Source organism: Lygodium microphyllum, chromosome 24, assembly GCF_053477565.2.
Source record: "Lygodium microphyllum isolate KBCC chromosome 24, Lygodium_microphyllum_v1.1.10, whole genome shotgun sequence".
NCBI lineage: Eukaryota > Viridiplantae > Streptophyta > Polypodiopsida > Schizaeales > Lygodiaceae > Lygodium > Lygodium microphyllum.
Window position 1 is genome coordinate 118,027,340 of NC_141158.1, and position 15,512 is coordinate 118,042,851.

At 42.7% G+C, this 15,512-nt stretch overlaps 1 protein-coding gene across 1 annotated transcript in view; it reads left to right on the forward strand.

Moving 5' to 3' along the window:
* Positions 1–13,891, forward strand: part of LOC148015560 (presequence protease 1, chloroplastic/mitochondrial-like) — a 41,513-nt gene extending 27,622 nt beyond the window's left edge. Inside the window, exons 6-19 of the mRNA XM_087665818.1 lie at positions 6,287–6,370; positions 6,532–6,622; positions 6,908–7,428; positions 7,704–7,868; positions 7,966–8,184; positions 8,935–9,062; positions 9,155–9,344; positions 10,468–10,551; positions 10,632–10,729; positions 11,629–11,893; positions 12,117–12,279; positions 12,372–12,552; positions 13,118–13,189; positions 13,501–13,891. Of these exons, the coding sequence (XP_087521944.1) occupies positions 6,287–6,370; positions 6,532–6,622; positions 6,908–7,428; positions 7,704–7,868; positions 7,966–8,184; positions 8,935–9,062; positions 9,155–9,344; positions 10,468–10,551; positions 10,632–10,729; positions 11,629–11,893; positions 12,117–12,279; positions 12,372–12,552; positions 13,118–13,189; positions 13,501–13,642 (2,403 nt within the window). The 3' untranslated portion in view covers positions 13,643–13,891. The remainder of the gene's footprint in view (positions 1–6,286; positions 6,371–6,531; positions 6,623–6,907; positions 7,429–7,703; positions 7,869–7,965; positions 8,185–8,934; positions 9,063–9,154; positions 9,345–10,467; positions 10,552–10,631; positions 10,730–11,628; positions 11,894–12,116; positions 12,280–12,371; positions 12,553–13,117; positions 13,190–13,500) is intronic.
* Positions 13,892–15,512: the final 1,621 nt, after the last annotated feature.

Sequence of the window (15,512 nt, forward strand, 5' to 3'; positions counted from 1 at the left end):
GAGTGGGAAGTGGCCTTCCAGTTCGGATCCATAGGAGTAGTGAGGGCCCGACAATCTTCCATCTCAAAAGACACCAAGAGCTCCTGTACATGTCTCTGTTGGGAGATAAAAATCCCCCTCTGAGACTGATAAATCTCATGTCCTAAAAAGAAATGGAGTAGCCCCAAATCCGTCATCTCGAACGTCCGATGTAAAGCTGACTTTGTCTCCTGGACCTGCTGTGCATCATCACCTGTGACAATCAAATCATCAACATATAATACAAACAGCACACAACCATCCTCGGAAGTGTGAACATACAGCTGCGGATCGGCCTTGGACCGCCGATATCCCAACTGAGTCTGGAGGAACGAATCAATCTTCTCGTTCCAAGCTCGTGGGGCCTGCTTGAGACCATACAGGGCCTTCTTTAACCTGTAGACTTGCCCATCTGAAGAACCAAAGCCAGGAGGCTGCTCAACGTAGATCTCCTTCTTCAGATCACCATTCAGGAAGGTCGACTTCACATCCAGCTGATAAATAGGCCATCTCCTATGGCCAGCCAAAGCAAGAACAGCTCTAATGGTTGCCATACGAGCTGTAGGGGCAAAGGTGTCATGACAGTCAATCCCTGGGCGTTGGGCAAAACCCTTAGCAGCAAGGCGAGCCTTGTGCTTATCCAAAGTACCATCACTGAGATATTTGGTCTTGAAGACCCACTTGACTCCAATCACCTTCTTCTTCGGGGGGCGTGGTACAAGTGACCAAGTGCCATTCCTCTCAATAGCCTCCAACTCAGCTTCCATAGCTTTCTTCCATGGGGCGGACTGTAAAGCCTCCTTCACGGAGGTGGGCTCTCGATTCTGCATAACACGGGACATCAAACAATAATTGGAGCAAACAAGCTCCGAAGAATGCGCCTGGTGCCTCCGTGACCGCCACGGACCATCCTGCGGTCCCCACTCCTAAGGAACCCCCTCGATCCCTGAATCACGGAGTGTGTCACGGGCCCAGCGAGGAGGAGGCCGAACCTCCCCTCGTCGTTCCCCATCAGTAGAAGACTCTGGAATATCCACTGGTGGTAACTTCTCAGAAGGGTCCGGTGGAACAATAGACTCTGTGTCAGAAACAGAATCATACTCAAAAGGCACAGGCTCCAGTGGAACTGTAGAAGGAGCCAAACTCTCCCCTGGATCTCCAAGAACGGGATGCTCATCACCCGTTGAAGAAGCCGGAACCTCCATAAACCGCACATCACGGCTAGTATATACATCCCGCTTGACGGGATCATACAGTCGGTAGTCTTGGGACTGGGAGCTGTAGCCAACAAATACTTGTTTTCAGGAAGCCGCTTCAAATTTGTCACGGTGAGTCTTGGGAATGTGAACATAGGCATCACACCCAAAAACTCGAAAGTAAGAAACATCTGGCTTCGTCCCAAAATAAGCCTCAAATGGAGTCATCCCTTCTACGGCCGAAGTAGGGGATCGATTAAGGATGTGGACTGCAGTAGCCACAGCCTCGGCCCACAGAACCTGTGGGGTCTGTCGGTGCTCCATCATGGTGCGCGCCATCTCGATCACACTACGGTTCTTCCGTTCTAGAATACCATTTTCTTGAGGAGTATTGGTATTGGCAAACTCCTGGTGAATTCCTCTATCTGCACAAAACCGAGCAAATTCATTAGACACAAATTCACCTCCCTTGTCGGATCGCAAGGTCTTCAACTTCCGGCCTGATCGGTTCTCCTCAAAGAGAAGCCAATTCTTGAAGTGCGAGAAAGCTTCTGACTTTAGTGCCAAAAAGTAGGCCCATGTGATCCTGCTATAATCATCCACGATCAGCATGAAGTACGAGCTCCCACGCAGGGACTCATTCCGCATAGGGCCACATAGATCCGTAGATACTAACTCCATCGGTGAAGTAGACCGCCACGAAGTGGTGTGGGGAATGGCATCTCTATGCTGCTTCCCCCGTATGCAGGAGACACATGGCTGCTGGCTCACCACTATATCCGGCAACCCTCGAACAAGCTGTCCACGTGACACCTTCCGAAGATAGTCATAGTTCAGGTGACCAAACCGAGCATGCCATAACTCAGACTGTGACTGTGAGGTAAGAAGAAGAGAAGAGAGGGCAGTGGAAGACTTCAGTTTGTAAATGCCGTTCTCCTTAGATCCAGATGATAGAACCTTCCTCGATTCACGATCAAGGACTCGCACAGTAGAACTGTCAAATTCCACCAAAAGACCAAGGGAGCAAATCTTATGAACTGAAAGGAGATGGTATCCTAATCTTGGTACATGCAAAACCTCTGAGGTATGGGTACCACCTCGTCCATCCGGAATAAGCTGCATCTTACCCCGACCTGCAATAGAAACTGAAGAGCTGTCTCCAATGAGAACCTGCCCACGCGAAGGTCGCAGCTGGGCAACACCATTTGATGAAGGAGTCATGTGCCGTGAGGCACCACTATCAATAATCCACTCTCGAGATTGGGGAGCCGCCATCGCAGCATCAGAAGCATTCGGTGAAGCGTCCTCAATGACAACTAAATGTAGAAATGCAGCTGATGAGGGTGCAGCCACCGCTCCAGAATCCTTGGTTTCCTTCTTCTTGGTGTCCTTCGAGTCTTTGTCAGGGCTATCCTTCTTCCAATGGCCAGTCTTTCCACAAATATGGCATGTGGAGTCTTTGTCCTTGTCCTTGTCCTTGTCCTTCTTGGACTTGTTATCCCCCTTCTTCTTCTTTTGGTCCTTCCCCTTCTTCTGAGAGGCTTGACCTGTCAACGCCTCCGTCTTGGAAGCATTTTGTCCCTTTAACTGTTCCTCTTGGTCCAAGACCATAGGAACCAACTCTTCCCACCGAAGAGTAGACTCTCGCCCCGAAGCAATAAGGGCAGAGTAAAATGTACCGAATCGTGGCGGCAACTGGGACAAGAGTGTGATTGCCATGTCTTCGGAGGAAATTGGCTTCCCCGCATTCTGAACCTGCATCTGTAGCTGCCTTAGCTTGTTAATGTGTTCCCTTAGCGAAGAAGACTTATTGATGGACAAGGTCCGCATCTGTACCTCCAAAGAACCCCTCTTCATCAGGGTCATCCGATTGTACATTTGATCAAGCTCCAGCCATATCTCACGAGCTACCGTCAAGTGCTCGATGTGAGCGATCACGGCTGTAGTGCATGATAGAAAGAGAAAGGATCGAATCCTGGCATTCAGTTTGTCCCAATGAGACTGGGCCCTGGCCAACTCCGCACGAGCATCAGAAGAGAGTTTGGACTCATCTCTTACCGACGGCCGGTCAATATCTTCCTGTACCAACTCCGCCAATTATAGGACTCAAGAATGGCCAACATCATAACGCGCCAAATGCGGTAGTTGTCGCCGTCGAGCTTTTGATCTGTAGGAAGAGCCGGTAAGACAGGCACCTTCCGGTCCATAATCGCCTGGAACTCCAAGTCCATCTCTGTGGACATCTTCACCTGCAATGCCTTCTCAAACGCAAAAGCAGCCCCCTCTGACTGAGTAAACTCAGCCTGCTAAGGCTCTTCTGCGTCCCGAAGCTTCTTCACCCGCCGGAGGCGATGAAAAAGCAAAACCTGCACTTTTAGGTTGAAAACTCAAACTTTCTCCGCGTCAAACAGCAGTAAACAGCAGCAAATCCACCACCTGTACTCCTTTCCTGTGCGCCCACACTCGTTTCAGCCTTGTTCCAAGGCGCAGCCCTCCTGTCTGCCCTTAAATGCAAAAAACGCAAATTTATGTCGCGATGGAAACTCCTCTTCAGGTTGATTTTGCGCTCAGTCAGCCCTCAAACACTGCTCTGATACCATGTCAGAGTGCAGCGGTGCGGAAGCGTAGGACTGAGAGAGAGAGAACGCAGAGAGAGAAGGGAGAGAAAGAGACAGTGTACAATGAAGATCTGCTGTATAAAGAATGCTGAATACAAAGATATACACGGGCGCAGTGCGCTGGACTGCGTGTCTCCACCTCGACGATGCGACCTGCTGTCCACCTCGAAGTCTGCTGCAGTCTGCACTGTCTGCTGTCTGAAATCTGTGAACAGAGACAGAAAACTGCACAGCACCGGTCTGTAATCTGCGACAGAGAAGAGTAGACAGACTGCTGGAAACGTCGGCAATATATAGCCGAAAAACTGCCTGAAATGGGGCGCCAGAAATAGGGCGCAGCCTGGAGTAAGTCGGCTGCAGGCAGTCGGACTGCCACGTGGCAGTCCGACTGCACAGTCCGACTGTGCAGCAGCCTGCTGGTCCGACTGTGCAGGCCTGCCTGCCCACCAAACAGGCTATGATCACTAACACAAAGGTATAGGGAATAAACAAAAAAATGATGATATGAGTGGGTGAGAAATGATGGCACGAGTGGTGAAAAAATGTTAAAATGCTAGCAGTCAATGCTAGGAAAATTTGTCACACAACACAGGAGTCAAATTTGCAAAACACGAGCAGGGCATGAACGTTGGAAATGTGTTGCTAGATCAAATCAAATGCTACACAAGCAAAACAAAATGCCCACAAAAGCAGACTGCAAAGTAATGATAGGGTTTGCATTGGAGAGCATAGTGTGTAGGACAAACACACAATGTAGATGCCCTGTGCATCATAGTATGGTTAACAATTGCAATATTTGCTTAGTTCCGAGACTTAACATCTCAATGAAATGGAAAGAATGATATTTGGAACTGAATATGGCAATTATTCACTTAGAAAATCATAGACATGGACAAAAATTAAATGGGGACAAGTTGAGGGCTGAAGATGGTCTATTAATTCAGTTGAGGTGGATGTGGTCTTTAGGAGTTTGTTGGGTTGGATTTCTTGTTGGATTAAATTTCCCTAATTCCTTGTTGCACCCTCACATGATTGGATCTTAGTCTTTAGTACCACAGAATTGAATATGGCAATTATTCACTTAGAAAATCATAGACATGGACAAAAATTAAATGGGGACAAGTTGAGGGCTGAAGATGGTCTATTAATTCAGTTGAGGTGGATGTGGTCTTTAGGAGTTTGTTGGGTTGGATTTCTTGTTGGATTAAATTTCCCTAATTCCTTGTTGCACCCTCACATGATTGGATCTTAGTCTTTAGTACCACAGAATTGCACGATTAGGTTCAATGCACAACATTTGTTTTCTCCTTCCCCCCAAATGCTAGCATGTTTGGTTATCTAGGTTTTACACTGATTTGGAGGATAAAATGTGGGAGTGTACTTAAGTGGCTCGAATACGAGGATTGCCAGGTTAGGCTTGCTCAATACAAAGGATGTTTGAAACTTATTGTTAAGGAATTGTATCATAGAATGGTGGAAGATAAGAGATTGATGGGTCACAGAGAATGGTGAGGGTTTTAACAGGTGATCCACTTGATCTCCCTACTTGTAACACGCTGCAATGCCATGGCACATGTGTTTTGGGTACCATGTGTTTAGGCTCCTCCTGATATTTTCATTTTTTCAAAAGCGGGGTATTTATCTTGCATGTATGGACCTCTGTGACAGGTCAATTTCTGCTCTAGTTATGAGGAAAATGTCATCAAGCACCAGCTTGCAGTTGGAACATCCTGGTTTGTTTCATTCAGTGTAATGGACCATTCTTTGGCATACTTGGATGACTAGGTGCATTTGTATTTGTTGCATCTTTTGGTGTTCATGGTCAAATAGGGATTACTGGATTCAACACAGGTAACAGTATTTGCAGGTGGCTTTGTGTGGTGGCTGATCTCCTGGGATAGAGATTATCCGGTCCACTCCACTTGCTGTTCCTGTGTGATTTCTATTCTTGATGCTTTATTTGTGCCCCTGAAAGCTCCCTTTACAAAAAAGGCTTGTAGCCATGTGACTTTTGGCTATTTGCTTATCTTCTAAACTTGCTTAAGTTTTTGGAGCTAATATTGTCCTAGTAGATGTAAACTTAGCTTCTGCCTGTGTATCATACCAATAGATGTAGATATGAGCACCTGGTTGATTATCAATAGGCATGTTAAAGCATGTAGCATGAAGACACTGTAAAGCCAAAGTTGGGACTTCTTTTTCAAGCTTCAAAGCATACTATATACTTTTGATGTATGCTGTGATTGCTGACATACAGTATACCTTTTCAGAATAATTTGTGCCTAGTAAGAAATTACTAATTCTTACCCGAAGTATTATAAAGTAATTTGTCAATAAAATTATGTTTTCAATAATGAGTTGTCTTAGACAAAGGTGCATAAGAGCTATATTCCAAAAGTTAGTCACATTAGAGCAGCTACTTTGTGATGATCTGAGAATCGTTGCAATTTACAGGCATTATTTCCTGATAATACGTACGGTGTTGATAGTGGGGGGGATCCAGCTATCATACCCAAGCTTACTTTTGAGGAATTTCAGGTTAGACAATGCCGACTTTACTCTGGTTGCTAAGTTGCCTTTATTTTGCATTGTTGGATTTCAGATTAGGTCAGGATTTGCATTAGAGTCTTTGGACTTGTGTTAGGTGTAAAAGGTCATTGTGGGTAATGGACTCTCATATTTCTATTGTCACTTGTCAGGAATTCCACAGAAAATTCTATCATCCTAGTAATGCACGTATTTGGTTCTATGGAGATGATGATCCTAATGAACGTCTGCGGCTGATAGGTGGTGAGCATCTGCACAAATTTAAAAAATGGCAGTTCATAGCGGTTTCTGTTTTTAGTAGGCATGCACTCACTTTGTCGCAATTTAATAATCTGTCTTTTCTTTTTTGATCATTGCTTGTGTTTGTAACATACTTAAAGCTAGGCTTTAAAGGCTCTACTAACAATGAAATTCCTTTTTCTGAACTGTGCCATTGGGGAAATTTCTTTTAGCTCACTATTTGGTTTGATGTTTCTATACACTACATATTTGCTGCTCACTAAGCTAAGCTAAACCTTGATTTTTCAGCTTACCTGGACCAGTTTGAACAAAGTGAAGCAGGAAGGGAATCAGAAGTGAAAGCTCAAAAACTGTTTTCAGAACCCAAAAAGTGTGTTGAAAAGTATGCTGCTGGTGATCTTGATGACTTAAAGAAGAAGCATATTGTTTGTATTAACTGGCTGCTTTCAGAAAAACCATTGGACCCCGAAACAGAGCTAGCTCTTGCTTTTATGGATCATTTGATGCTGGGAACACCCGCAGCTCCATTGCGAAAAGCTCTCTTAGAAAGTGGTTTGGGTGAGGCTCTTGTTGGAGGTGGTATCGAGGATGAACTTCTTCAGCCACAGTTCAGTATTGGATTGAAAAATGTAGCTGAAGATGACATTCCTCGTGTAGAAGAATTGATCATTTTAAAGTTGAAAGAGCTTGCAGATGAAGGTTTTACAACTGAAGCTCTTGAAGCTTCTATGAATACCATTGAATTCTCATTGAGGGAGAATAATACAGGTTCATATCCTCGTGGACTTTCTCTCATGCTGCGCTCCATGGTAGGCACTCCTCCACTGCTTGTATACCATTAATTTCATAAGTGCAAGATTGTATTGCTGATATAATCATAGACCTTGGAAGGGAGACTATGCAGTTGATAATGCAAAGATGTTGATAAGCAAAGATATAAAGTTTGACAAAGCCTTTAATAAACTGTGGTGAATATAATACTTCAAGCTGCTTTGAGTCCATGCAATGCGAAGCTGCTTCAGTGATATGGAAGACATGGTGTGGTTTTTTCTTTCTATTTATTTGTTTTGTATGCTATTGGCAGGGTAAATGGCTTTATGGGGGGGATCCATTTGAGCCTCTTAGATTTGCAAAACCTCTGGAAACTTTGAAAGCAAAGTTAGCTGCTGAAGGGGCTAAAGCTATCTTCTCTCCTTTGATTCACAAGTTCCTCTTGGAGAACTCTCACAAAGTAACTGTATTGCTACAGGTTAGCATTTCTCTAAACATCATGCGAAGACAATACTTTTTACATGTCATCAGTTGCCATTTTTCAAGGTTTCACTTGCATGGTTTTTTGCAATCAGCCTGATCCAGAAAAGGGTGCCAAGGATGAAATGAAAGAGAGAGAGTTGCTTAAAAAGCTGAAGGAAAGTATGACAAAGGAGGATCTTGCAGAGTTGGCTCGTGCAACCGAGCAGTTGCGTCTTAAACAGGAGACTCCTGACCCGCCGGAAGCTCTTGCCTCAGTCCCGAGCCTTTCCCTGGCAGACATTCCAAAAGAGCCTATCCACGTTCCATTGGAGGCAAGTATTAGCTTAGATATGTTTTTGCATTTTGTCACTCCTCCTTGGCCAAATGTTCCTTATCTGTACTGGTGCTGCTGTATTATGGATGATGCAAGGCTCACAGATAGAAACTCACGATCTACTACCATTTTCATCCTAGACCAGGAAAGCATGCAAGAGGCAAATGAACACTATAGGCATGGCACCTTGGCTTGCTGGTCATTCTTGTTGGGTGTTTGTCTATTTTCACATGCATTCAAATGCGAAAATAGGCAAATGAACGCTATATGCATGGCACCTTGGCTTGCCGGTCATTCTTGTCAGGTGTTTATCTATTTTCACATGCTATCGAATGTGGAAAAAGGCAAATGAACACTATATGCAAGGAACCTTGGCTTGCTGGTCATTCTTGTTGGGTGTTTGCCTATCTTCACATGTTATCAAATGTAATACTGTAGCAATGACTTGCTTATGATGTAGACATGTTTGAACACCTGTGCTCTTTCTGGAGGGTTGAACTACCATCTTCTGAACAGATGGGTGGAAACAATAAGCATTACGTAGGTGCTATAGTGTGTATGATATTATGGACCATTTTGGTTGATACCAGGCGGGTTGTAATGGCTTTTTGTTTTTCCCAATTGATTTCTTTTCCAGGGCTGGTAATCATGTTTGTTAATGTTCTTGATTAATCCTTAGCAGCACAGAAGCGGTCAATCAAATGCTGATTTTCTGTATCTTCTTGTTGTATGGTAAATTTGGCTGCAGATTGGTGAAATTCAAGGTACAACTGTTCTCCGGCATGATCTGTTCACAAATGATGTACTTTATGCAGATCTGGCATTTGACATGAGCACAGTAGACTCCAAACTACTCTCACTTGTTCCACTGTTTTGGTAAGAAGTATTTTGTTATTCTCTTGTATTGCTTCATTCCTACTATGCTGTGATACATTGCTGTGTTGCGTCTTCTGTGTTTGCATGTGCAGTCAATCTGTTATGGAAATGGGAACGAAAGATATGGACTTTGTTCAGTTGAATCAGTTGATAGGCAGAAAAGTTGGGGGCATCTCGATTTTTCCCAGCATTTCATCAAAAAGGGGGCAAAAGGAACCAAGTAGTCATATTATTGTTCGTGGAAAGGCGATGTCATCCCAAGTTGGGGACTTATTTGATTTGGTAATCTGTCCCTCAACCTAATTGCTTTCTCATGTGTGATCCTTGTTAAAAAACATAAACTTTGCAATGTTAGCTGGACTAGTTTCTTTCTTCATGAACTCTACAAAGTATACTTTGTTATGAATCAGTTGTATGCACGATCCTGGATTCTCGCATGTAAGTAACAATGCAAATTTGTGGGCCGATTACCCTGACAAGTGCCACAAAGAGTATGAGAAGTTGAAGTAAGCTTTGTCAAGTATCCATTGTAAGAACAGGAGTCTTTATCTTCCTGATGCATTGAAGCATGTCACAGGGCATATCTTAACTCAGCTTGGTGGCACAACCTTGAATTGCTGCTTTACTGGTAGGCAATGTAAATAAGCTGAACTAAACTACACTGCTATCTTGAGAGGGTTTAGGATTGGTTTTTGCTGTATGGACTATACAAACTAAGTGATTTGGAAGTCTTGCATTAGTCCAGACTAGTCACACCTTTAGGTTTTGTTTATGAAAGCACGATGACAAGATCAAGCCAGATCCAAGGATGGTGTCAGACAATCCTTTGACATTTGCATGCCTCTATTTCTTCAGTTCATAACTCTTACAATTATAGGGGCAGTGATACAGCTGTCACAACCATGTGAAATTACTCCTAGAGATCAGGGCACTTAGGATCATGCATGGGCAGTGTCAGATGTGAGCTAGGCCATTAGAGAACAAAGATAGTGGTTTATTTCCTAAGTTCAATGCACAGATCAAATGTGAGACCTGAAAACGCACATTGAAAATTTCATTGTCTAAGATTAAATGAAACTCTTAAATTAAGGCCAGAGTTTGGGCAGGATGACTTGATTATGAAGGAAGGGGTCTTTCACATGTATACTTATGAATTAATGCACAAGGATCTTATTTGCCTCTGGAAAAGATATCTTTATGAGTCTTTGTACAGGCTTCACATGTGCTCTATAAGAATGCACTGTGGGGATGTGCCTTATTATCTGGTATGATGCACTTTATTCATAGATTATTATAGCATATGAGGCAAGAAGCTGTAGTATGTAGAACAGTCTTTTTAGCTCCAGGTTCTACCGGAAAGTTCGCTTTGTTTCCTGTCATCTCACTTTTCCATTTTTGCTTACAGATAAGAACTTTGCTCCAGGATGTTCAGTTTACAGATCAACAACGATTCAAGCAGTTCGTATCACAGAGCAAAGCCAGAATGGAGGTATGTAACAGCTCATCTGGATGAAAAGACCACTTAAGTTATCCCTTTCTCACATTGACTTAAAACGGCACTTATTTCAGAGCCGTCTGAGGGGAAGTGGGCATAGTATTGCAGCTCTGAGAATGGATGCTAAACTGAACATTGCGGGTGGGGTATCTGAACAAATGGGAGGCTTGAGGTGTGTATGCTGTTTGTTTGTTTCCTGAAATCAAGGTGGCCTGCTAAATACTTCTACATATTTCAAGTTACATTTCCTATGCACTGCTGTCAAAGCTAATCATCAAAGGGGTTTTTCAAAGCCCTAATTATCTCCACTTGTGAAGTCCTTGTAAAACCACATTCTGCTGGATAGTCTACATTGTCTTCTGCTGCTATACCTGGGCTTGAGTCTTCTCCAGTCCAAAAGTCCTCACAAAAACACGTTCTGCTGAATAGACCATTTAGTGCCAGTCCATTGAATCTGGCACCGTCTGCTAGTGGTGGACAGGCCAACCATCTTGGCAACTGTTTGCTGATGTATTTAACATTGCTGGATAGTCAACCTTAGTTGAGTGACTGGTCAAGCTTGTCAACAAGCTGTAAACCTTCCTGATAGCATGCATGCTGGCTTTTTTCTTTTGGGTTCTTTTGGTTATGTTATTTTGATGTTAGACGAACACGTCTTTGGTAAACTTTCTTATAACTACACGGACCCTTTGTATGTGCATGGGTACACAAAAGTCTGTGTGAACTTGTGCCCAATTGGAGAACTTCTGAGTTTTCCTAGAAGTCTAGATATAACTTCACCAATGCAGAGTGGTGTGAAATTGTACACCCATATTTGATGAGCTTGCTAGTTTTGTCTGGAGTAACAATGGGTCTGTTTTCCTTCTATGTGCAAGGCTCTCACATGTCTGGTTTTTGGTCTATGCTATCCTCTTTTACTGTCCAACTTTGTACTATGTATTATGAAGATTGTTGATATAACCATATTTGTATTTTGTTATATCATGTAGAACTCGTAAGAGTTAAATGCCCGGCAAAGACCAAGGATCTCTTGGGTCTGCATTCTACTGAAAGTTGAACTTGCCCATGCAGTTATTACGAATACCTGCAGGCATTGGAAAAGCAAGTTGATAGTGACTGGGGGACTGTAGAAGAGTCACTGGAAAATATCAGAAGAAGTTTTCTGTCAAGAAAAGGTGTATTGCTCAACCTAACTGGTGATGAGAAGCTGATATCAGCTTCAGAGTCCCATGCATCCAGACTGCTGCAGGCATTGCCGAGTGATGGTATGTCTAGCACATCAAGTTGGAGCAGTTGCTTTGAGTTTACAAATGAAGGGCTTGTTGTTCCCACTCAGGTATTAAGCGTTCCTATATCAGGTTTACGTGGTTGTGTTCGCAATTAAGCCTCATGATTTTTGTTCAATTTGTGAAGGGTAATTGTCAGAAGTTTCTATTTGAAAAGTTACTGCTAGAAAGTACCTGTTGAAATCTCAAGTCTCGCCATGGTTACTTTTGAATTCGTTGTATCTTGGGCCATTACAGTGAAATCGCTTGAAAATAACACATTGTTTTGAGTAGGTGAATTACGTTGGCAAAGCTGGGAACATCTATGACACTGGCTATAATCTAGATGGTAGTGCTTATGTCATTTCAAAGCACATTGGGACCACATGGCTTTGGGACCGTGTCCGTGTAAGCGGAGGTGCCTATGGAGGGTTCTGTGATTTTGATTCTCATTCAGGTCATTGATTTTTCTGCAATGTCTTATAACGTTAACCAAGGGATGGATGATGTGATTTTGATCTCCATGTTCTGTGTGGTGCACATGTTCAGGTGTTTTCTCATTCCTATCATACAGGGATCCAAATCTGCTGAAGACTATAGATATTTATGATAATACTGTTGGTTATTTGAGGGAACTGGAGCTAGATAGTGATTCTTTGACAAAAGCTATAATTGGAACCATAGGCGATGTTGATGCATATCAGCTACCTGATGCCAAAGGTTACTCAAGGTGAGCTGTGGACTGTCCATGGTGATAATAAGTTTTTTTGCCAGTCACAGCTTAGTCGCAATCTCTCGTTATGCTATTTCTGTTTGTTTCTTGAAGTGGATAGAAGTGCAGGAAATCCTGGTTTCGTTGTAACGAGAAACTTACCTCATTAATATTTTTGGGTTGGTGAATAGTTTCCAGGATTAAGTGTACGATATGGAACATCCCTCTCAATGAAATTCTGGGGTGGTTCTGATTTTGGTTTTAAGATCTGTGGTATGAATGGATCTTCTTATTCAATCTAGCATACTGAAAAAGGTTGTGACATGCAAAATTAGGTGTTGCAAAATTGTGAAAATAACGACGACGTTCTACAAGTCTTGAGTTGACGATTGATTTTTAAACACCAATTCTGTCAGCCCTTCTCATGTCTATTGGCTCACTACGTTTTAGCGAATAAACATTTTTTGCTTTTGGTTCCGACCTTTGCATTTCACCTAGTGTAGAAGTAATGGCAGCTGCTTTTCATGTCACATTGTTAGAGTAAGAAGAATATGTATAACACAGTGCATTGTTTTCCTTTCAGCATGCTTAGATACCTGCTTGGAATAACAGAAGAGGAGAGAAAACAGAGGAGAGAAGAAATCATGTCTACCAAGTGAGTTGCTGTTCTTTTTCTCTAGTAGTAAGTAGTTTATTTGTTCCCACTTAGTAGCATGTACATTTTGAAGAAAGTGCCTAGCTGATGTAAAACAGCTTTGTGAAAGTTCCTAGTCAATTTTAGATTCTTACATGCTGTACGGCTTGATCACTGGATTGTCTCATGCTAGTAGTACAGTGGCAGCATAATCCAAATTAAAAGCTATAATGTACTGCTCTTCAGCCTGCTGTATTTAATTCTCAGAACAATGCAAGGCCTGTTATTTCAGTACTAACATTTTCACTGGTTGATCTGTTGTTTGTGTGCAGATTAAGTGATTTCAAAGAATTTGCTGATGTCCTTGAGGCTGCTAAATCCAAGAGTGTTGTTGTGGTAGTTGCATCTGAAGATGATATTGCAACTGCAAACAAAGAAAGTCCTGGTCTTCTGAATGTGAAGAAGGCCTTGTGAAGGCACAATGCAGTTTCCATGGACTTTGCTCAATCCTTGCCACCTTCTGTGAGCTCTCCTCCATTGTTTGTAGGACATGATACAAGCTGCTGAGCTTATATTTTTTTGGCCTAGTACACGGCCCATCCACGTCCAAGAAATTAATGTCCCATTCAACAAACGGATGGACAAAATCTCTCCTTGCCATACTGTCCTGATCTCTCATTGTAACAATGTTGAGCCTAATAACAAAGATACCAATTTTAATGTGACTGGACTAGCTTTCTATCAGTTATATGTCAAATTCTCCATCATATTGATTTTTTGCCCATCGAGGAGACAGGGTGTGTGCTCTCTTGGCTGGCAGTACACGACTGTCCTCTTGATGCTCGAAGTCTTCTGCCTTGTATGAGAAACTGCTCATTACAATTAACAGCATAAGACATGACGGTAATTTGTGGTGTGTGCAAGTTGTGCTTGAGAAATTGGCATCATCATGAATATGGATTTAAAATGATAATGGTGCAGTAACCCTGAATAGGAATTTACCATTGTGGATATTACTGCATCTGCAACAGTTGGGCTGAGCTGCAATTGTCATCGAATCATTTCGTGGTGTGCAAGATCAGTTGCATCGTCACCCTCTTGGACCTGAGTAAAGCATATGCAATAATTAGCTTCTCATGGACCTATGGGCAGCTACCTTGGCAATGTTCTTGAAAAACCAAGGTTGAATGTAAAATGAATTGCGAATTTTAGAAAACTACCTTAAAAAATATGGGTAGGTTTATTGAATTCCTTTAAAAGGAAGAAATTATTTGCATGCAAGAATATTTTAATAAATGGATGATAATATAGATTGGATATAAAATTTTAAAATTGATAATATATGTATATAAATTTGAATGATATATAACATAAATACAATTAAATTATAATATTCTAATGGTATAATATACAAATTTATACTTACAAAAAAGTATTAAATATTAATAACAAGAAGTGGAATAATGAGTTGTGCTGCTTTAAATGTGACAGACCAGGTCACTTTTGCGCTCAATGCCCCAGCAAGGGAATTAATGCCTATGTTAATGCTTCGTGGAATCCTCTTAGGGAAGAAACTTTAATAATTAAGGTTGCACAAGCAGGGCCAAGGCATGGAAGTGGGCCGAGGGTTGGAAAGGGAGCAAGGCAAGGAGTAAGGTGTGGAGTCGGAGCTTGTGATTGTGCTATTGCAAGCAATGGGTTGGATCCATCCCTTGATGAAGAAGTTGAAAGAGGGTCTATTAACACTTCCATCAACCAACTTGGGCGGTAGCTTTTAAACATCCAAATTCGGGCTAAACAATATTTGGTGCCAGACATTTAAACTTTATAGTCAATCGCTGATGGCCACAATCTACTGCCTTTGAGAGAGAGAGAGCAGCTCTCTCTCTCTCTCTCTTCGATGTCATCTTCCTCTGCAGCAAGATCGTACGATGCTCTACTTGCACGCTGACTATTGCTTCATTTCTGTTGGCTGTGACGCTGCTACTGTTGCGATCCTGGTGGTGGTGGTGGTGGTGGTGGCTCCGACACTGTTGCTGCTGGCTGCGTTGCACTCCTGCGTTCTTGATGACCTCCAATTGGGTTTGAAGAGGCAGCAGGTCCGTTCATTGCTGGCATCGTAGATGCGGGTAGGACTGCCAGGAAGAGGGCGAAGCTCCCCGGCTCGGTCCCCCACGCGGATCCTCTCGACGGTGAGACATAGCATCGTAACTATATACATGCATTCACACACATTTTTGTGCAACCACTATTCAATATGTGAATTTGTTTAATAAAAATAATCAGAAATATTATTATATTTTCGCATCACTATGTGAAAAGCACCTTAATCATCAGCAAGGCT